General features: G+C 38.7%; 1 protein-coding gene across 1 annotated transcript; it reads left to right on the forward strand.

Annotated features, from left to right (window-relative positions):
- Positions 1–18,604: 18,604 nt before the first annotated feature.
- On the forward strand, positions 18,605–22,688 carry LOC135474129 (uncharacterized). The gene is made up of 5 exons (XM_064754148.1): positions 18,605–18,630; positions 20,185–20,385; positions 20,915–21,077; positions 21,626–21,679; positions 22,251–22,688. Exons 2-5 carry the CDS (start codon positions 20,185–20,187, stop codon positions 22,337–22,339), a joined length of 507 nt encoding a protein of 168 aa, XP_064610218.1. The 5' UTR covers positions 18,605–18,630; the 3' UTR covers positions 22,340–22,688.
- Positions 22,689–23,216: the final 528 nt, after the last annotated feature.

Consider the following 23,216-nt stretch of genomic DNA (forward strand, 5'->3'; position numbering starts at 1 on the left):
GATCGTGGCCTTCAACGCTACTGATACCAACCGTAAGTATTACAAGTGTAGCGTATATACGTTTGATGGCTTGGAATTTAATGGTGTTTTAAAAAATTTTGTGTCATTTCACGAAGGTATTTCCAAATGATTAATAGTGCCGCTTGCTAGACAAGGAGAACCCTCTACCACTTCGCTGCCTTAGAGCCGTTGTGTTTAAGAATGTTTTAGAGATTCAGACTACTGTAGAGTTTTGTCGTCCATCGTTTTATCCTCAGCAATATTGTACCACACATGGGTATGTTTGTATTATGAAGCTTTCAGTCTCTACACGGTGGCCTTAATCCACTCGCTAGATAAGATTAATTACTTTAATTACTTTTAATTACTACGTGTTCATGGGTCATGAAGATAAGTTAAACACTGTATTTTGTATACGACGAGAGCTTTGCACCTGCCCTTACATTATACCTTTCTCATTTTAACATTTGCAGAAGACGGCAAGCTGACTGAAGAGGAACTGTTATCATCAAAGGCGTTTGTGTTTGGTGAGTTGGTTATTTGACTATGAGCTTAATATCAAACCCAGTTTATGTCAGCTTTATGTGAATCTTGCAGGCTAAAATAAGTGTTTCGTTTTTCAACACATTTCTGTTACAGTTGAGGAAGGTGTTCTAGTGTTTATTCATAAAATCTGTGTATGGTAGCTGAAGGGAAGTGGATATTTCAGCAAACATGCCAGATGTATACATAATAATGTGAGGCACATTACGTCACGCAAAGAGTCCAGTAAGCATGACTGTGTTTGCATTAAGTGTAAAAAGGCGATCAAGGAAACACTTGTGTTTAGTGTGTACACTCCATTTTGGGATCAGTCCCCAAGGTGGCGTGGCTAGAAAACACACTGGCTTTGAAGTGTCAGTGAAAACAGATCACTACACGCATCTGCACATCTGTATTATTTTATGCAGAATTTGAAGCTATTTCACTCGTGTTACAACTGCATCAGTTTCATGTATAGCCTGTACGTTGATCATGAATGCAATTATAAAACATGTTCTGCATGTATATACTTCTACTTTATATCCATCTTTTGATCTTTTGCAGCTGACGACCCGGTTGAGCCCGACACCACACTTCCCCCGCTGACCACACTTCCCACACTGACGACCGATGACACTGACCCTGAACACTGAATGACTGGACCTCGATATGGTCGACCGCTCTATCCGACCACATGCTGATTTTGTTACTTCTGTTGACATAGCATATATTATCTTTCCAATATTTTAAAACTGCTGTAATTTGACACCATTTTTATTTGGTGTTTCATGGGCAAATTCAAAAAAATGGAACAAAAATATTTTTCCTGTCTTTATGGTTTTTTTTAATGACTTCAAAGTTTTCAGTGTTTACCCATCACGTAAATGTATGTTTTCAGCAGGAAAGGTTGCTTCGACAGTCACACAACTTAGATCTTTAGAAGAAAAGAGAGGAATTCTGTCCGAAAAACAAAAGTTGAAGATGTTTTAAAATGTTTAAGATAATAAATTTGTGACTTGTATCGTGGTAATGAATATCTGTATAGCTTGAATTATACAAAAAATAAAAAGTTTCAGATGGAAGTGCTCACATAAACTCTTCATGGTTCTTGCTTGTTCATGCGATTCCCATCACCACCACCCCACCCTGGCACTAAATATACACAGGAGGTATTGTATAGGACAAAGTTATCACAGAAAAATATGTAAAAAAATTCTGTAAACTTTTGAAAGTCGAGAAGATGAAGTTCAGCACTGGAGCACTGACGACCAATTCACAATTGAGTAGCAATGTTTTAGATGCCCTTATGAACTTGGCCAATCACTAGTGCTCAAAGCGTTACGTGGTAACTGGCGTCACGTCAAAATCACTGTTGCCTCTCAACTTTCAGCGTGGTTTCTTGTAGTGGACAGACAGATATCGATGCAATAAATTGGATTTTGCGGTTATTTTAAGTGTTAAAATGATGCATTTTGAAGCACACATTTATGGGTAAAGAACTAAGAACGGCTGTCTGTGTCGCAAGGTGTACATGTAGGCAGGATACTGCAGTAACTTGTCAGGGTGAGCTGGCAAGAAATGTGCCTTGGGAGAGTCAATGCTTGAAGAAATATATTGTGACGTCGCATTATTTTTCCCTAGCAATGTTAAATTTATTACGAAAATATCTAAAAATATGAATGAAAGAATCTGTTATTAGTCAGAAGGTCCAGCTATGTTCGGTAAATTCCCTAAAGTCGGTAGAGCCAGATAGGGCAAATACTTACAGCCATGCAGGACGAGGACGTGCAGGGTCGCTAAAACACGGCGATTGTGTCCACGAACAACGCCCTGAACGAGCACCAAACTAAATGAAACATCGGCGATTTGAATACGGAACAGAGCTGATACTCTATCGTTGGGAACAAGGCGTTTTTGTTTGCATTTTCTCATTGTCATATTGTTTAATACCGGTGGTACGGGAGGGCTCCCAGGTTTTGTGACATCACTCTAGATAGCTATAACATGACAAAATGGCGTCACCAAATGGGTATCTAGGTACGGACCATTGTTTATTATTTATTTTGTTGATAAGCCGTGCAGAACATTTTCAATATTTTAGAACATTTCTGAAATACTACCTTATTAAATAATTTAGCTTTATTGGCTGACTTTATGTTCACTTTAAAGAAAAGTAATAATTTAAGCTATTCCTGGTAAATACAGAAAATACGATTTGATCTCTACATAGCCTCTTTAAATGGGACGCTTTGTTGTAAATGCTGGTGATAAAATTTGCATTTGTTTTTCTCGACAATCCGTCAATCTAACGAAGAGCTTTAAGTTGTGAATATGTTTATACGGCATGCTTAAAATGACGGGATTTACGAGGAAATTACTTTACGACCATTTACAATATTTAGGTGAATAAACTAGAACATACATTAGTGAGAGGCTCCTGGGTCATTGCGCCGCGCTGACACGCCAACCACCTCGAATGGGCCCCCGAATTACTAAAAAATAATAACTTGATGCTTGTTTACCATTTTCTGCAGGTACAGGTTTATTTGCTCTCATTCCATTTACAACATCTCCATGAATTTCAAGATTAAAAGACGTTATGGACAACAACAGAAATAAAGATTGACAGAATATCCATGAACAACCGTATCTACAAGTACATCTGCACATTTGAAAGATCTTTATCTAAGAGATAAATTCAGTTGGCCTTCGTGGACCCATATTTTTTGGTGCATAAGTGTGAAATTATTGTTCACCCCATTATGCACTTTTTTTATCTCTTCATGAAATATCGCATGTGACTGAGCCTATAAATAATCCAATGTGATATTGCATCATCATGATATGATGAAAAAATAATTATACTGTATATGGCGAATTTAGTAAATGTAAGTACATGTATGTAAATCAACACAGATAAGGTCTGTAAAAGTTTTACACTAGAAGATGTATCCACAGAGAAGGTTTCATCATTCTTGGTGATGTGTTGTTCTTGGCTTTAAGGATTATACAGTGTAAGATGGGAGTCTCTTGTTTTAGCAGTTTAATGGTTTCTGTTATCAAGTATAAAAATTGACCAATTAGTGATGTCTCTTGTTCAAGCTCTTGTTGGTACGGTTTTGGCTTTGTGTCGAAAGGTTTGTCGTGTTGTTGGAGCTGCGTGGGGCTTTAAATATTTCTCCCCATTTCAGCTAAATAGCCGTCAGTTTGTCATACCAATCAAGTTAACAAACACTTGGAAAGTCTTCTAACGTAAAAGATGTTACATAATGTACTAAATGTCTTTATTTTGTATGCAAAAAGGCGTTTGGAAGTGATCACCATTTTCAAATAATGACAAATACAATAAAGACAATGAGCATAATGACAACGAGGATAATGTTAATAGCAATAATGCCAATAGGGACAACGGCAATGAAAATAATGAGAATAACGACAACACGAATGAAGACAATGGGATAATTGATCTTTTTGTGCTAAAACATGCATATATGTACAGAGTCTTTCAAGACGTCCCTGATCACTTTAGTGGCCTAATGGTCAGAGTGCTCGACTTGAAGTCGGGAATTTCGGGATCAAATCTGGGTCGAGTCAAACAAAAGACTTTAAAAAATGGTACTTGTTGCGTTCTCGCTTGGTTGATCCTGTGTCATGTCTGGTGTTTTCGGCATGATGCTTCAGTGGCGACATGGAATCGCACTGCCTCAAGAAGGCAGTATATTTACACACACCTAATGACTCCTCGTCGTCATATGTCTGAAAATTTATTAAAAACGACGTTAAACCTTAAGCATTCATTCCTTCATTCCAAGGCTTCTCCCAAGTTCTGCCTCCATTTAGAATCCTACAACACAGACCAGGGTCGCAGAAGTTACAAATTCGTGAGTGTGGCGTAAATCATTGGCAAAAAAATCTAGATATGCCCTATAAGCTGGTTTTGAATAATTATGACGTCACCCGAGGCATTGAGTTACGGGCGTCGAAACTGAGCCTATGCAGTTTAACACTATGAATGAGAAAAGTGTTCTAGATTGATTTTCTTTGCAAGAATATGAACTTCTCAACTTAATGTGACGAAAACACATGGATAACTCTTGACTGTATATTGAGTATTTCAAAAGAAATACATCATTTGTATAAGAACAACAACACGAAAATGGCGCAAAATAATCATAAATAACTGTCGTCTGCAGCTTACCTGAACGAATCAGAGAAAAGCGATCACCACTACCGAACATTCGACCTGCAGATTTATATGGACACACAACTATGAGTCTTCCTACATGTCTTTTGCATGTCTAACATTTTATTGTTAACGAAAACGAAATATAAGAAGAGTTTCATGGGGTTATTTTTTGATAAAGGGATACGTTGTTGACCATTGATTACAATAAGAACAGACAAATCTCAGTGACCGATTGTCACAGAATTCTGGTATAAAAATGTACTCAATGTTAGCTTAGAACTCATAGTTTATGAAACAGGAATATATTTTCCTGGAGTTTCTATGGTCTTACCTTAATTAGAAGCTATTTAGATATTTATTTCCGACCGAACTGATTTACGTCACTTCGCCATGACGTTCAGCACTTTTGATTGGAGGCTTTAGAATCTAGGATTTTATTAATTACGAAAAGTGTTCATGTGTTATATTGGTATGGTTAGAAATATCATATTTCATAGCATCTGTGTTCTTCAAATTAATATTTAATACAGCACTAGTTGATAGAAATTACTAGGTTTTTCTTTATGTTGGCATGGGGAAAATTACGCTATTTTGGCCATATTGGTTTCGGCATCATAGTAAATTATCGATGGAGCGTAGTAAGAGGCGAACGCTGCACAATGCACGTCAACCAATCAAAATGGAGGATTTTTGGTGGTTAGCACCGCCTGCATTGTGTACACGCTATAAAAAGGCATCGATCATAGCGTCTGACAGATGGTCCTGGAGGTTTACCACAGTTAAGACAAGGGCAAAGGCAAAGGCAAGATCACGGCAAAGGCAAGATTAAGACAAGGCACAAAAGTATTCGATTCCACGGGAGAATCGCTCGATCTGGCGGGAGATTTGCTATCTTCAGTATATTACGCATGGCGGATTTAGAGTTATACTGAAGGGACTGTGACTATATGAGTTAAAGAGTTACTCCTCTTACATTAAAACATACCTAAGGATTACGGTTAGGTAGAAATTCCAGCACCTGTCGAAATATTTTTAAATTGCTAAAGAATGTTCACCGTCTATAGCTGTGTCAACAAGCCTCCCAGAGTTATTCCCCTGAAATTCTGTGTCGCAAATGACATTGCTGATTCTGAACGAATATTTGATGCTTTGACTGTATATATGTGAATAAATGGACTTCACTGTTTAGTGTTCGAACTGACAAAACAAATCTTCGGATCTTCTGTTATGCTCTTCTTGCCGATTTACTGAAAGAATTGGTAAGACTTGAGTTTTCCCCCAAGAGTTATCCCGTAACAATACATACTGGGAATGCATTTAGTGTATTAAAAAGAATAGCAGCATTGAATTAATGATTGGAGTATTGAGAGTAAATCCATATTTGTGTAGTGTTGTCTCCAAATACTTGAGGTAAATATCGGTCTCATACGCTACCAAAATATCATCTGGTGATAAGCAGAGCAAAACCTGTAATCTTAACCTCTAAAGATCATAAGACTGGGTTTTAAAGAAACATCCGCTACAATACCCAAGTGTAGAGCTTGTGTTGCTACGTGTCACTGAATAAAGCCAATTTTGGTAACGAGAATGACTGATTTCACAGACAACTGAATATAAGTGGCTCTCTAAAAGAAATGGACTATAGCATAGAAATTTAGTGTTTATGCAAGCTCACAATGCGCGCCATCATTCCCTCAAAGACAACATTCCATGTCACTCATTAGAACGAATCACACCAGAGCCACACAACAAAATCGCTAAGAACGCTGTCACCATAATTACGTGAATCCAAAGTTAGAAATACTCTGCACTAATATATTTGAAATACACCATAAACTAGTATCCTGCAAAATGCAGATAAACTAGAAACATGGAGATGAAAATTTGGGTTATGCCAAACATGATAACTTCAACAAGAAAAACATTTTACTCAAAACCATAATGCAAATTCATTTCAAAGCATTCCAAACGTATTAGAACCTGTGAGAACGAACAAGCACTTGGAACACTTTTTGACATTTAATAACGGGTCTATCGCAAACTGCATAAAAGCTCTGTGTAGGCCTACACCTACATACACGAGATCATTAATTGTTCTGTTGTTTTATGGATAAGTCTAGAATATCTAAACAAAAAATGTTGATAGTTATTTTTAATGAGACTTGAGTCACGTAATTTAAACCGGTGGAGATTATATTACCTTAATGGAATATGGCCAGTCTGCCATCAGTAAAACATGTCTGTACTTGAGAGGAGACTTAACGGTTGAATTGAGAAGAAAATCGTCCTTTTTCACATGAGCCATTGACTACTTTGTGCCATGAAGTGGTAAAATGTGATTCCAAGTTGGAACCGGGGTTTCTAGAGGCAGTGCTGAGAACACAAGTCTGTTGTTCCAGGAAATTTGTTGACTCGTCCTCAACTATACCAGCCTCCTCTAAAACCCTGACATTAATACCTCTGAAATGCGGCGTTCTATACATAGGTAAAATTTTGGCTGGAAATTCTTTCCAGGCAGGATTACTGATGGGTCGGAAAGCAGTGAAACAATTAGTCAAATAACAACAATACTTTGCCTTAAAACGAAACAAAACACATGAATATTAGGATAGCTATACGTTGAGCTGTGAATAATTATGTAAAATCGAACAACCTGAAGTGTTTACAATAATACAACTCTGTGATTAAAAACGCTACCAACACTTTGTCACTCTCACTTTGACATTTTGACTGCAAACGATGTAAAGATTTGTGCCACAGGAAATTTATGTCCCTAGTTGGAGGATTAAATGACTTGTGGTGTGATGACAATACAGCATTTTGAGTCATTCTAGACCAGTGACGTATAATGTAAGTAATGCAATTAACATCACGTTTTCAACTAATTCTACCTAAGCCATGGTGCTAGTGGGCGAGTAACTGCTTCTTTTAACAATTTACATTGTTTCATATTGAAACAAAACCCTAACGGTTGTAAACTGACAAGAGGCTGTACTCACCGCTTAATATTATATCCCAGACAACATTGTTTTCAAAAAATGTGTTTGTAAAAGATGTATTTTTGTAACTTTTTGGAGAGTCCACACTGACTGGAAAACTGTGCACTACAAAATGATGCTGAAGTTAAACCTCTTTACCGAAATCGTGATCTCGAAACCTCCTTTTTCCACTGTATTTATTTATATATTTGATTAGTGTTTTACGTCGTACTCAAGAATATTTCACTTATAAGACGGCGGCCAGCATTGTGGTAGATGGAAACAGGGAAGATGCGCAGTTTTTTGACAGACCTTCCCACGTACGGTCAGAGAGATAACCAGCATGAGCTGGACACCCTAACAACTTCAGCCATGGGTGGCCCCTGCCCCTCTATTTAAAGAACATTTTTTACAGCTGCAAACTACATGTGGAGCAAAAATTGGGCATGCTGAGTGAGTCAGGACAGACTCTTACGTTTATTTTAGCCAATGTTTCCATCAGTAAACTCGTATATGTACCTTAGCTAACTCACACCTTTCTGTCTCAGATCACACCACCGTGACATCACCCTCCATGCATGGTAACTATGGTTTTAGTAATCTGAAAATATGAAATTGTCAGGTTGCCGTCATCAACCACGAGATTACCGTTTCTCGTAAACCCACACCCGAGTTAATAAGAACTGGATTCGATCCTGCGGTTTTATTTTTAGTGGAGTGAGTGAGTGCTTGGGGTTTAACGTCGTACTCAACAATTTTTCAGTCATATGACGACGAAGGAATCCTTAGGGTGCATGTACGTGTAATGTGCCTCCTTGTTGCAGGACGGATTTCCACCGCTCTTTTATTTAGTGCTGCTTCACTGAGAGGACTTACCGAAGGCAAGTAAGCCGCCCCGCCCGAGCCATTATACTGATACGGGTCAACTATCCCCTTCATGCTGAACGCCAAGCGAGGAAGTTACAACTTCCTCTTTTAAAGTCTTAGGTGTGACTCGATCAAGGATTGATCCTGGACCTACCGGTCCCGAAGCGGACGCTCTACCAACTGTGCTATCCGGGCCGGTGAGAGTCAACCATGCGGCCTTTTGAAATTACCTCCAATTGGTTTTAAAATAACGTTCATCCTGGGAATAGGTTTACAAAATTAAACTGTCTTACAGTTACGTCCTCATTCAGCTTATGTCGTATTAAGTACAAAACTTGCCATTAGCCATTTTCTGAGGTCTCACCTGGCCGTAATAAAACTGTAAGACGTCGTAGTGTGCTATAAGGCAACCCTCCAGAAGATGTGTATATACTTATTGATTAATGATTTCCTCTACAGTCGATACGATGGATTGAATCTAGAGCCTAGAAGAAGCCAAGAAGTAATAGACATCAGTTTTGACAAAGCAGACAACATTGACATTTGAATTTTAAGGACCAGCAAACTGACTTCCAGCACCCATATGTTTTCATTTATATGCACTCATAACCATATCAATTTCAGCTACTTTCCCATTATCCACAACAACCAACCACTACTAGAATCAAATGATCGTGTAACTAAAATGTTTCATCAAACCAAAATTATAAACGATAAGAGACCGGCTTCCAGTCTAAAGAAATTTCTAACAAAGGCTCGGTTTACTACCAACTTAATAGAAACCAGTTATACAACTTCTAAGTGTGGAGACCCACGATGCAAATGCTGTGAAAATTTCATAACAAGCTGTCATTTTTTTGTTTCATGTTACCAATTTTAACGATAAATGTAACTTCCATATTAACGATAATATGAACTGTAATTCAAAAAATCTACTCTAGGACTTAACCTGCCCTAATTCTAACAAATTCTACACAGGTGATACCGGTGATTCATTCATAACATAAACATATGTTTACAGATTTTACATGTAACCAAACATATATCGCATCATGTACCCGTAACCTACACGATGAGCCCAGGTTCCACATAATGCCTTTCTTTAAACTATCACTGAATAAAGCTCAAACCAGAGGAATCAAAGAACAAGACTTCATTCATAAATTGAAATTTGAACTTAACAGAGAAAAGATAATCTCATATATATTAATTAATCATGCTGTATGTTTAATAACCTTATTTTTTTGATATTTTCCAAAACTGTCAAAAAGACACTAGACATAAAAAGACATACATTTATATTTTGCATTGTTCACTATGGCCCAAATAAAACTAATAACAAAATAAAGTTACAAGAACTTACTTTCCACTTTGTGATAAAATTGCATGTCTAATTTGTACTTGGAAAGATTCATATTTTATTACAGTGCACATGTTGGACAAACGATATGCTGGCCTATGTTAGAACGTGCAAGGCGTTGACTAGTGAGGTAACAGCCTCGAATCCAACTTCCGCTTTGTCGGTGATTGATTGGGTTTGGGATTTTTTTTCAGGTATACTAGACTCTGCCTGGCTGAGCTTTATCTAGAATCGTGACCGCCGTCTAATGGTTAGAGCGTCCGCTTTGAAACCGGGAGATCCGGGATGAAACCCGGATGGGTCATACCAAAAACCAAAAAAAAAATATTTGTTGCTGCCTCGTTCGGTGTTCAGCACTGAAGGATTAGAGTAAAAATTAGGATCGATTGACCCGGTGTCAGTATAATTAGTCACTTAGTCACACAGAGAGCAAAACCAAAAAAACAAATTGTGTTTAGTAAAGATCTTGTCAAAACTGAGCTGGAAATTACATGTATTTACAAGGTTGCTTGGTTCAAGAAAGTAAAATAAAAACAAACAACCTTCAAAGGAAAAGAACACAGCTCAGTGTACTTGTTTATCGGTTTATAAAACATGCCTACCTGATTACCTTATTGTACCTGGTTTACTGGTTTATACAACATGCCTACCTGATTACCTCAGTGTACCTGGTTTACTGGTTTATACAACATGCCTACCGGATTCCCCCAGCGTACCTGGTTTATTGGTTTATACAACATGCCTACCTAATTACCTTAGTGTGCCTGGTTTATTGGTTTATACAACATCCCTGCTTGATTACCTTAGTGTACCTGGTTTACTGACTTGTATAACATTCCTGCCTGATTCCCCCATAGTACCTGGTTTACTGGCTTATACAACTTGCCTACCTGATTACCTTAGTGTACATGGTTTACTGATTTGTATAACATGCCTGCCTGATTCCCCCAGTGCACCAGGTTTACTGGTCTATACAACATGCCTACCTGATTGTAAAAATGTACCCGGTTCACAGATTTAGAACATGCCTACCTCATTCCCACAGTGTACTCGGCTTACTAGTTCATACAACATGCCTACCTGACTGGAAAAGTGTAGGTGGTGTTATTAGATGGTTGACTCGGGCATAATGTAAAAACGTAATTGATTGACCAGATTGTATGAAGTCAAGATTACTTTTAATTTCGCATAAATGATATGTTAAGTACTTTAGTCCGTAACTGTACTTTCATGCTACAAAATAACTCAGGCAATATTAACAGATTTATATTTATTCGTTTTTGTTTTTTTTTTTATTCGTGTTTTACGCCGTGATCAAGAATATTCATCCGAAGAAATTCTAAATCAGCCTTTATTACACAATCTAATGACCTTAACATCTATAATAGGGGAGGTTCGAGTTGGAACTCTTTTATCAATGAAGGTAGAAAAGGTCCAACTGTGTCATGTGGGCTGTCAAAAACTACTTTAGACCACATTTAGTTTAATACAATACAGTGTTTAGTAATATCATTCAAATAATGTAATCTTTCCACTTCGAACAAGCTGATAGAGTTATAATTGTATATATTCATACCATGTTGATTATCATTTTGAAAAGTTCCGACAACAAAGAAATGTATTTAAAGGAAACTGGGATGAAGTGGGTGACACTTTGCACACTTTCGAAAATATAAATGCCATCTTTGGGAGAGCATTGTAAAAAATATAGTTGTACTAACACTTGCTTTGGTTGTATTAACACTTGCCAGGTTAACTATTACATGAAACAAAACAATTGTGAAAATCAAATATAGTTTTTGATATTTAAGCCAATTTTGTTAAAAATAATCATCCCAATTTAACCCAGTGTCGGGATAAAGTGGGACAGCCATTTGGGCTAAGTGGGACAGCCATTTGAGCTAAGTGGGACAGCCATTTGGGCCAAGTGGGACAGCATGGCGGTTGAACAATAAACAGTTGAAACAATTAATATGTTCAGGAATAATTTCTTTAGAAATAGTGTGTTATTTTTAGAATGTCAGCTAATGGATAAATTATCCAAAGCTAATTTCAAACAGTCGAGATCGGGCCAGGTGGCTCGGTGGTTGAGAGACCACTTTATGACTGGTAGACCAAGGGTCAATTCTCAGTCATTCAAAAAAACAAGATAACGTTACTTCCTGTTTCTGGGCTAGGAGGTGCTGAAAAAATCAGCACATGAAAACAGTAGGACAGCAGATAAATTGCCGAAAAAAGAGTAATTAATACAATAAATTCTAAAATCCTAAAACAGTTACAACGTAGTCTATCATGCACAAACCATCTGAACTGGATTCTACATGGATGATGGCTACAAGGTGGCCATATGTATACTGGCTCAGACAACGTAGTCTACCATGCACAAACCATCCTACTGTCATAATGTCTACAAGGTGCCCATATGTATACGGGCTCAAACAAAAGAGTTGTCCATGCACAAACCATCCTACTGTCTTCCGAACTGGAATCTACATAAATAATGGCTACAAGGTGGTCATATGTATACTGGCTCAAACAACGTAGTCTACCAAGCACAAACCATCCTACTGTCATCTGAACTGGATTCTACATGGATGATGGGTACAAGGTGGCCATATGTATACTGGCTCAAACAAAAAAGTTGTCCTTGCACAAACCATCCTCTTGTCATCTGAACTGGATTCTACATGAATGATGGCTACAAGGTGTCCATATGTATATTGTCTGGAACAAAACAGTCGACCATGCACAAACCATTCTACTGTCATCTGAACTGGATTCTACATGGATGATGGCTACAAGGAGGCCATATGTATACTGGCTCAAACCAAATAATCGACCATACACAAACCATTCCACTGTCATCTAAACGGGATTCTACATGGATGATGGCTACAAGGTTGCCATATGTATACTGGCTCAAACAAAATAGTCGACCATACACAAACCATCCTACTGTCATCTGAACTGTATTCTACATGAATGATGGTTAAAAGGTGGCCATATGTATATTGTCTGGAACAAAACAGTCGACCATGCACAAACCATTCTACTGTCATCTGACTCTCAAACAAGTTGTCATTTGTCTTTTTAATGTTATACATTTCCTTAATTTCAATCCAGACGTTCTATGTGCATGTATCTCCCTTTTTCCGGAGTGCCAGGAGCGACCAATTCGTATGGAAAACGGCGGTTGGCGAGGTTTGGCTTCCTTTTCATACGACAGGTACATTTACATTTATTGACATGTTATGGCCCTCATTATGTAAGAACAACTAAACCATATAATGTCACAATAACTGTATGATTAAGATAAACAGGTTTTTGCAACGCACAACTTAGACATATTGAGGAGCGCATACACGAAAAAGTTAGTAAATGGAAGCCAGATCTATAAGAACAAATTACGCGCTTCAACAATACCTCAATGCAATCTTGACTGGATTCCACATGAAAGATGGCTACAAGGTGGCCATATGTATACTGCCTCAAACAAAATAGTCGTCCTTGCACAAACCATCCTACTGTCATTTGAACTGGATTCTACGTGGATGATGCCTATAAGGGGCCATATGTATCCTGGCTCAAACAAAATAGTCGTCCATGCACAAACCATTCTACTGTCTTCTGAACGGAATTCTCCATGGATGATGGTTACAAGGTATGTATACTGCCTCAAACAAAATAGTTCCTTCCATGGAACAATTGACTCTTTCTATACAAGGACACAACTTTGTAAGTCAGTTACCGCCAGACACTGGTGTGTTCAGACAGCCTCTGTTACTAAAGACTTGAAGCACGGCTTGACGCTAATCAATCGATTAAATAAATCAAAAACGTAAACAAATAAATATCTTTTCACGAAATGCGACCTCTGAACTTTTTTGCCATCTTATAGCTACAGGAACGTGAAAATATTACGCCTGGATATTGAGGTGGGGATCCAGTGCATCTAGAATTTCTGTATCACCCGCAATACAATTTGATAATAATAGTCGCTAAGGATGTAGTCTTGACACATTCATTTAGTATATCGTACGTTCTACATCAAATATATTAAATATTACCATTTTCCCCCTCAAAGGTCAGCATGCAACACGAGCTTGAAACAGGTGATTTTTATCTTAGCCATGCTCTAATAAATATGGCATTATATAACGCAGGGCTGAGATTAAAATGTTACACGTTTTTAGAAAGCAAACCTGTGGGGAAAATGCGGAAAGAATAGTCCAAATGAAAATTCTGACTATTAAAGTTGGCTTGATATTATGATAGACTTATTTAAAAGCTGCCTGTCGCCTACTAAGCTCCAGCTTCCCTATTTCCACTTGGTTAGAAAGGGAAGAGAATTTATGTAGATATTTCTGGTCCATTTTGGAAAAAAATCTTAACTGCAGTAGCCCAGGAATGATCCAGATGGGTGGAAGTAATTATTAGCGATTCCGCTTAATTTCTGTGAGAGTCTTTAACTTCTGAGATACGTCTTTGCCGGAACAAGTAGTCAGCGAAAACCGCCCCCTCCCATAGTTGAGAACCGATTGGTCTCGTGATTTTAAGGAAGCAAATGGTATTTGTCGCTTCAAGTTTACGCAATGTTCTGCTGTCAGCTGTCAGACAGAGCAATTGCACTGATGATCGTATTAACTGTCACCGAATTCAAATCAAATAACAGACGGTCCAGATGGCAGAGATGAGCCTATGGAAAAGGATGGTCTGACGTTGTGAATTATGCTTACTTGTTGGATAGTGATACATTTATATCATTTTGTAGTTTGCATATGCCGGGTACATATCTCGTTGTGTAAGATTTTTAGATACCATGTGTTGTTTGGCAATTTCAATCAGCATTATACATTATTACTGTTTCACAAAACTTCTTCTCTGACTTTCTCATGTTTTACAAGGAGAATATTTCTGTTGCGAATACATATGAACAGTGTCATGTATCTCTGGCGGTCTTGTTCTATAAAAACTAGACGAACAGCTATGAGCAGTTGCCCAGCACATTCCTTGAGTCTTTTCTACATCAATGAACTGCTGAATGCTGATGAAATCTTCAGTTTGTTTGACTGTATTCTAATTGCTTACCATATACCTCCCCAGCTCTTTAGTAGTTCGCGTTGAACAAACTTGGCTTTGGGAATATTAACTAGAAACGTCAGTTATCTTTGAAGATTAATATATGAATGTTTATTAAGGCACAAAGAAGCATAAAGGTTTCAGTCGGCAGATAAAGCGGAAGATATCGATTGCTGAATGCAGATGGAACATTCTGTGCTTGTTTGTGGTGCTCTTGCGACCTTACCAGAACCATTCAGCAGAGTGAATGTCAATATTTGTTGAAGTTGTAATGAAGTATACGAAAAAATAACTTCCGTTCATGATAATTCACACAGTAGATTCTACAACTCTTACCATCCATGGCTGTGCATGAAATTATTGAGGTAAAGAAATCAAACAGATCTCTACTCAAACCTACCCAATACTGGATCTTACTCTCGCTTCCAGTTTCCAGACGACCTTTCGGGCAAGAGCAACGGTAGACATGTAGAGTAGTCTCCTTTTGTCTACAGTGATCGATGGAATGAGTGCACTTCTAAATCGGAGATTTCCACACTCGCAGTGCCTTCTAATTTAAACGAGTCTTCATCATTGTCAGATGTTTGTCTGTCGGTAAGAGATGTACATCGGCTTTCATGGAGTCACCTTCGTATAAGTGGAATTTTCTTGAATACAGTGTAAACACCAATCAAAACAGGTAAATAGATAAATAAGTCTGAGGACCCCTGATGTACCTAGGAAACGTTAGATTTCCAATGTAATCAATAAGTGAGTGAGAAAGTGCTTGGGGTTTAACGTCGTACATAACAATTTTTCAGTCATATGACGACAAAGGAATCCTTAGAGTGCTATCAGGGCTGGTTATAGCCAATACAAACACCTGCCATGTCACTTATTGACAAATTGCACCCCCACCACCCCCACCTCCAGTCCCACCCCACCCCCATCACGTTCAAAGTCGTGGATCATCACCTCGTGTAGCACACAGTGACACTGAACACAGCTGCAACATTACACTTCAAAATTAAGCTGAATAACTCCACGATAGACCAGGATATCAGAAACAGGTGAAAATAATTCTGAGAAGCCCCAATTTCTGTGTCATCCTTTTACAACTGTTAAAAAATATGTTTAACGATTTCTTAGCGAATAGTTTCCCAATTTTTCATCAGCGTTTATCGGAAAATTTAAACAGAATCAGTGAGGCCGACACTTGACACCATATAGGAAACACGAGGAAAAAAAGCCCCTCTCCACTGAAACAAAAATAGATTTCTATTCAGCTCCTGAACAAAGACCATGCGATTGAGGCCTTACAACGACACTCCATAGTGTAATCTGTCCTCTCACAGACTCAATGAGCATTCTATGTCACTCTAACCTAGGCTCAAATCCCATTTCTACAAGTGCACCCATGTAATGTGCGATGATTCGTTTCTGTACCTGACAGTTTAAACACAAAGCGTCTGTCCTGGCATCTCTACGTTTCATTATCAAAGAGAGATCCGGGATGAAACCCGCCTCGGGTCATACCAAAGACTTTAAAAATGGTACTTGTTCCTGCTTCATTCGGTGTTCAGCACTGACGGATTATAATTAAAAAATAGAACCGATTGACCCGGTGTCAGTATAATGTCACTTTTTCACTTAGTCATACAGAAAGCAAAACCAAAAAGACAACATATGATTAGTACATATCTTGTCAAAACTGATCTGGAAATTACATGTATTTAAAGGTTCCTCGGTTCATGAAAGTAAAATAAAAATAAACATCCTTCGAAGGACACGAACGCAGCTCGCTGCATGGAAAAACATCGGTTATCAATTTAAAATATAGAATTCTTCAAATTAAACAGTCTAATTCTGGTTTGTCTAGAACTGTTGGGCAGCATACCAAACAGATTCCAACAGTGTAGTTGTTTACTGGTTTATACAACATGCCTACCTGATTACCTGGTTTACTGGTTTATACAACATACTTTCCTGATTACTTTAGTGTACCTGGTTTACTGGTTTATACAACATGCCTATCTGATTACCTTAGTATACCTGATTACCTTAGTGTACCTGGTTGACTGGTTTATACAACATGCCTACTTGATTACCTTAGTGCACCTGGTTTACTGATTTATACAATATGCCTACCTGATTACCTTAGCGTACCTTGTTTACTGGTTTTTACAACATGCCTGCTTGATTACCTTAGTGTACCTGATCCCCCCCCCCCCCCCAGTGTTTCTGGCTTATTGGTGTAAACAACATGCGTACCTGATTCCTCTAGTGTACATGGTTCACTGGTTTACTGGATGCCTACCTGATTCCCCAGAGGGCCTCTGTGGCCGAGAGGTTTAGCACGCCAATGACCCAGGGCACCTTCTCCCCACCAATTTTATCCGACCATCTGTGGGAAGGTCTGCCATCAACCTGCCGACGGTCGTGGGTTTACCCGTATTCTGCCCAGATTTCTCCCACCATAATGCTGGCCGTCGTGACATTAGTGAAATATTCTTGAGTACGGCGTAAAACACCAATAAAAAATACCAAAAATAAATGATTCCCCCAGTGTACCTAATTTGCTGATGTACAGCATGCCTACCTGGTTAGTGTAGCTGGTTTGATTGGTTACAGCAAGCCTACCTAATTCTTCTAGCATGCCTGCTTTATTGATGTACAGCATGCCTACCCGGCCATTAAGGGTGGGGTGGGGGGGGGGGGGGGTAATCCCGTTCTTCTAGTGTACCTGGTTTACTGATATACAGCATGCCTCTCAGTACTTCATCTCCCCTTCTCCAGTGGACTCCCTGATTTACACACCTTACCTACTTTATTCCCTTAGCGTACCTGGTTTACTGGTTTACCGATTTATATCACACTTACCCCTGATTTACTGGTGTTAAGGATGACTTACTGTTCCGATCAGTATGTATACATGTCCCAAATAAGATGACATATTTTCATCCATTCCATGTATATTTCTATCTAACTTACAGTATACCTGCAAGATCCAACAAGTGTTATTACCTTGGTCTAATTTACGCTATACCTGACTGGTCAACCGTGTTCAGACTACCAGAAGTTTATTGACAATAAACCTCCCTGACTGAACTAGCATATCGCCTGATCCACAAAGCTGTATATCAGAGCCCCGCACTCCACATGCACATTCAGCGTGCAGACTTAATTTACACACTGTAACTCCTCTGAGTGAAGTCATAATTATTTGTACGCTGTCTGTGGATATTAGTCCGTAAAAAACAATTAGTACGTGAACCGAAATATGCATGTGACTGCCATTACGACTGTTCGTCATTCCACACATGACGCCAGGTGATGGCAGGCAATTCAAAGCATAAGTAGGGTTCACACTTAAACTGAATTAGATTACAAACACAACACAAATTTAAGGTTTACGTTGGCGGCAGTTCACTTGTCGATTGGACGCCAAATTGTTTCCTGGTCAGTACCTACCTTGGGCAAATAGATGGAACCCGAAATGTGCTCCAGTTGTCACGCCATTTCTCCAAAAATCCGTTTGGAGATAGCGGATGAGACTGGCGTGATGAGTACACATGGAATGTATAAATACGGTCTTCCAAAGCCTCTCCTGAATCAGCTGCCCTGGTGGTATCCCTCTACAGCCTACTCCACACGTCAAGGTAATGTGTCTTACCTTATTTTTCTTTTACAGACTAAGATATATATTGTCTCCGTGTAGCTTCTAAGATTCGCAATAATAGCCTGTATCCGTTAATGTAAATCACTGATCAATAACTACAGTTGGGTTTCGGATAAATCGTCGGGCGCCTTGTTGCTTGCTTTTATGTTACTTCTTTCAATTCGTGTCTTGATATCACTTTTAAAAGTCAAGCTGTCTTTACCACGAGATACAGAAAATTTCATTTTAATAATAACAATGAGGTATTTGTATGGAAAAAGCACGCGAGGCTCAGGGAAAAGAAACAGAAAGAACTCGAAAAAAAAACAGACGGAGCCCCGAAGAAAAACCTACAGGCTTGAGAAAACCTGATAGAGGCAACAAGGGAGAACCAAGAAAACCAAAGACCATGGTCCACAGAAAATTGGCCAGAGCCCAGAGAAACGGACAAACCCCAGAAAAATAAACAGAGAAGACAGGACAGGGCCGAGAAAAAGCCTAACAAGGCTTAGAGAATGCCGAGAAAAGACCAGACATCATATGACAGATCCCGTCGAAAACCGGACAGCCTGTAGATCAGGGCCCAAGATGTATAGTTAGTTATACTTGAAAGATTCAACCATTCTAACTCAGGGGTCAGCGGCTAGCCGTCTGTCTGTAGAAAATATTAGGTCTCTCAGCCAAGGATGGCTCCTTATACAAGACCCCAATACTGCATGGTAGTCATGTAAATTCGCGTTGATCATTTCAAAATACACAGTATTTATAAAGAGTAGGTTTATATTTCGTACTGTGCAATTTACGATGTGACTTATTATATAAAGGTATAGAATATTTCTTCTTGGGGCAATAGAAATGCCTTTAAACTGCTGTTTTCCAAAGGCAAAAAGTACATCTTTCTTACTAAATTGTTAGTTCAAAGCCGCTTCCCTGATTTTTCGCTTAAACGAGTAACTCTTTGATTCGTTTCTGTGAAATTTCTTGATTATTTGAAATGAAGCTTCAAATGTTTGCCTTTTGTTTTCGTGCACCTGGTAGCCCTTTGTCGTCGTCCCGTTTCTTTGTTCCATAGTTCCTTTAGATAGTGTACTTCTTTGCTTGTTCTTTTTCCTTGTTGTTTTATGTGTAATTCGCCGATTTTTTTCACTTGAGGCTTTCAGTGATGGCTGCTGTCTGTTTTCGATTTATCTGTTTTTATACTTTAAGTACAAGCTATTAGTCGGTACCCTCTTTTCGATTTTACTAGATACTATTGGTCATTTGCCTGGTTTCCGCCTTACCGGTTAATTGTACCCGTGATGCCACAGCTGATGTCATTTTATATAACCTTTGCAGAACGATTTACGCTCAAAAGCTGCTGCCCAGGTCAATTACAATGTTAGTGGTTAATTATTACACTAAAGTAAACCGTCCAGTTGCTGGCATTTTCCATGTTTTATTTCCATTGTTATATTCAACTGTTTGAGTGTTTAGGATGAGTTTTCGGGTGATAACTATTGTTCAATTTATGGACACTTCCTTTTTGCTTATATGCCGCTTGTTGATCATATTTCAGATGAAGCTTACGCTGATAGCTGTTGTCCTGGTTTCCATGCTACTGGTCCAGGAGGCAGAATCAGGTTGGTTCCGGAAGGTCGGAAGAGCCATTCGCCGTGTCTGGACACCCCTTTGCTCACAGGCGTGTCCTAGATACTGCACGGGAGGAGTTGTATGCGAATTTGGCTGTGGGACTTTATGTGGCAAGAGAAAGAGGGCGGTAAGTTTACAACTGTAATAAGGATGGGCAGAATGGAGAGTAAAAGTAATGCATCGAGGACAGTGTGATATAATTGGCATATGGTCACAAAATACCAGCGTAAATATTCGCAGCACATACCCACCTTTGCACGAAGATTTAAGCAAGTTTAATTTTTTAAAAATGCAGTCAGTTAAATAGTAATTTTTAGTCGTCAGTGATCTAGAATTGCTCAAAATTATCCGATTTATTCTCACGTTATATTATTTTTACATTTACTTATTTGATTGGTGTTTTACGCCGTATTCAAGAATATTTCATTGATACGATGGCGGCCAGCATTATGATGAGATGAAACCGGACAGAGCCCGAGGGAAAAGCCACGGCCATCAGTTGTTTGCTGAGAGACCTTCCCACGTCCGGCCAGAGAGGAAGCCATCATGAACCGGACTTGAACTCACATGTACATGTAGACGTCCATGTAGACGGCTGCACTGGAATCTTGTATACATTAAAGATCTCAACGTGTTTATACTATGCGTGTTGACAGGCTTTCATAAACGGCACCCACCTCACTCGGCTGCCAAGAAACTTTGACTTTTACGACCTGAACGATGATGACTTCGTCAGTCGGCAGGAAATTGCCACCACACTAGGCCACTCCGTGAACGAAGTTGGACTGATCGTGGCCTTCAACACTACTGACATCGACCGTAAGTGTTAGAACTTAAGCCTATGTACGTTTGATGGCTTGGAGTTCAATGACGTTTTCAAAGTTATTTGTGATTAATACTGCTGTTTCACTGAAATGCCATGCAGAAAACACAAGACAAGACACCTTGCCCATGGAGTCAGATTACCTAGACATGGGATCAATCAGCTCTTGGCATGTCCCTTCCTACTGAGTACCGGTCCTGAAGTACTAAATTTGCCGAGTTTAACGTTTTTGGTATTGCGAGCCGAGGCAGACCCTTGGCTGCCTTATTGCCGATTTGTTTAAGAATGTTTTAGAGATTCAGACTACTGTAGAGTTTTGTCGTCCATCGTTTTATCCTCAGCAATATTGTACCACATACGGATATGTTTGTATTATGAAACTTTCAGTCTCTATACTGTGGCATTAATCCACTCTCTAGATGAGACTGATCTTTTGCTTACTACTTGTTCATGGGTCATGAAGATAGGTTAAACGCATTAATAAATTTGTATACGAAAAGAGCTATGAACCTTACATTGTACATTTCGCATTTAACATTTGCAGAAGACAACAAGCTGACTGAAGAGGAACTTTTTTCATCAAAGACGTTTGTGTTTGGTGAGTTGGTTATTTGACTATAAGGTTAATATCAAACCCAGTTAATGTCTTTATGTGAATCTTGCACGCTAAAATATTTGTTTCCTCTTTGACCACATTTCTGTTACATTTAAGGAAGGTGCTCCGGTGTTTATTTATAAATGCTGTGTATGGTATCTGAAGAGACACAGATATTTCACCAAACATGCCAGTTGTTGACATATTAATGTTTGGGACATTTTCAATAAACGCAAATAGTCCAGTAAACATGACTGTGTTTACATTAAGTGTAAAAAGCCGATCAACAAAACACTAAACACGTGTTTAGTGTGTACACTCCATTTTGGGATTTTGGGACCCCAAGGTGGCGTGGCTAGAAAACACACTGGCTTTGAAGTTTCAGTGAAAACACATCACTACACTTGCGCATCTGCACATCTGTATTATTTTATGCAGAATTTGAAGCTATTTCACTCGTGTTACAGCTGCATCAGTTTCATGTATAGCCTGTACGTTGATCATGAATGCAATTATAAAACATGTTCTGCATGTATATACTTCTACTTTATATCCATCTTTTGATCTTTTGCAGTTGACGACCCGGTTGAGCCCGACACCACACTTCCCCCGCTGACCACACTTCCCCCACTGACCACCGATGACACTGACCTTGAACACTGAATCGACCGCTCTATCCGACCACATGCTGATTATGTTACTTCTGTTGACATAGCATGTATTGTCTTTCCAATATTTTAAAACGGCTGTAATTTGACACCATTTTTATTTGGTGTTTCATGGGCAAATTCAAAAAAATGGAACAAAAATATTTTTACTGTCTTTATGGTTTTCTTTAATGACTTCAAAGTTTTCAGTGTTTACACATCACGTAAATGTATGTTTTCAGCAGGAAAGGTTGCTGCGACAGTCACACAACTTAGATCTTTAGAAGAAAAGAGATGAATTCTGTCCGGAAAACAAAAGTTGAAGATGTTTTAAAATGTTCAAGATAATAAATTTGTGACTTGTATCGTGGTAATGAATATCTGTATAGCTTGAATTATACAAAAAATAAAAAGTTTCAGATGGAAGTGCTCACATAAACTCTTCATGTTTCTTGCTTGTTCATGCGATTCCCATCACCACCACCCCACCCTGGCACTAAATATACACAGGAGGTATTGTATAGGACAAAGTTATCACAGAAAAATATGTAAAAAAATTCTGTAAACTTTTGAAAGTCGAGAAGATGAAGTTCAGCACTGGAGCACTGACGACCAATTCACAATTGAGTAGCAATGTTTTAGATGCCCTTATGAACTTGGCCAATCACTAGTGCTCAAAGCGTTACGTGGTAACTGGCTGTCACGTCAAAATCACTGTTGCCTCTCAACTTTCAGCGTGGTTTCTTGTAGTGGACAGACAGATATCGATGCAATAAATTGGATTTTGCGGTTATTTTAAGTGTTAAAATGATGCATTTTGAAGCACACATTTATGGGTAAAGAACTAAGAACGGCTGTCTGTGTCGCAAGGTGTACATGTAGGCAGGATACTG

This window comes from Liolophura sinensis, chromosome 8 (assembly GCF_032854445.1).
Source record: "Liolophura sinensis isolate JHLJ2023 chromosome 8, CUHK_Ljap_v2, whole genome shotgun sequence".
Taxonomy (NCBI): Eukaryota; Metazoa; Mollusca; class Polyplacophora; order Chitonida; family Chitonidae; genus Liolophura; species Liolophura sinensis.

What these genes read in the sequence shown, in the direction of transcription:
- LOC135474129 (XM_064754148.1), top strand. Translation starts at nt 20,185, where the DNA reads ATGAAGCTTACGCTGATAGCTGTTGTCCTGGTTTCCATGCTACTGGTC. An exon ending in CAACACTACTGACATCGACC is followed by an intron (nt 21,078 to 21,625) that starts GTAAGTGTTAGA and finishes TAACATTTGCAG; the next exon opens with AAGACAACAAGCTGACTGAA. An exon ending in ATCAAAGACGTTTGTGTTTG is followed by an intron (nt 21,680 to 22,250) that starts GTGAGTTGGTTA and finishes GATCTTTTGCAG; the next exon opens with TTGACGACCCGGTTGAGCCC.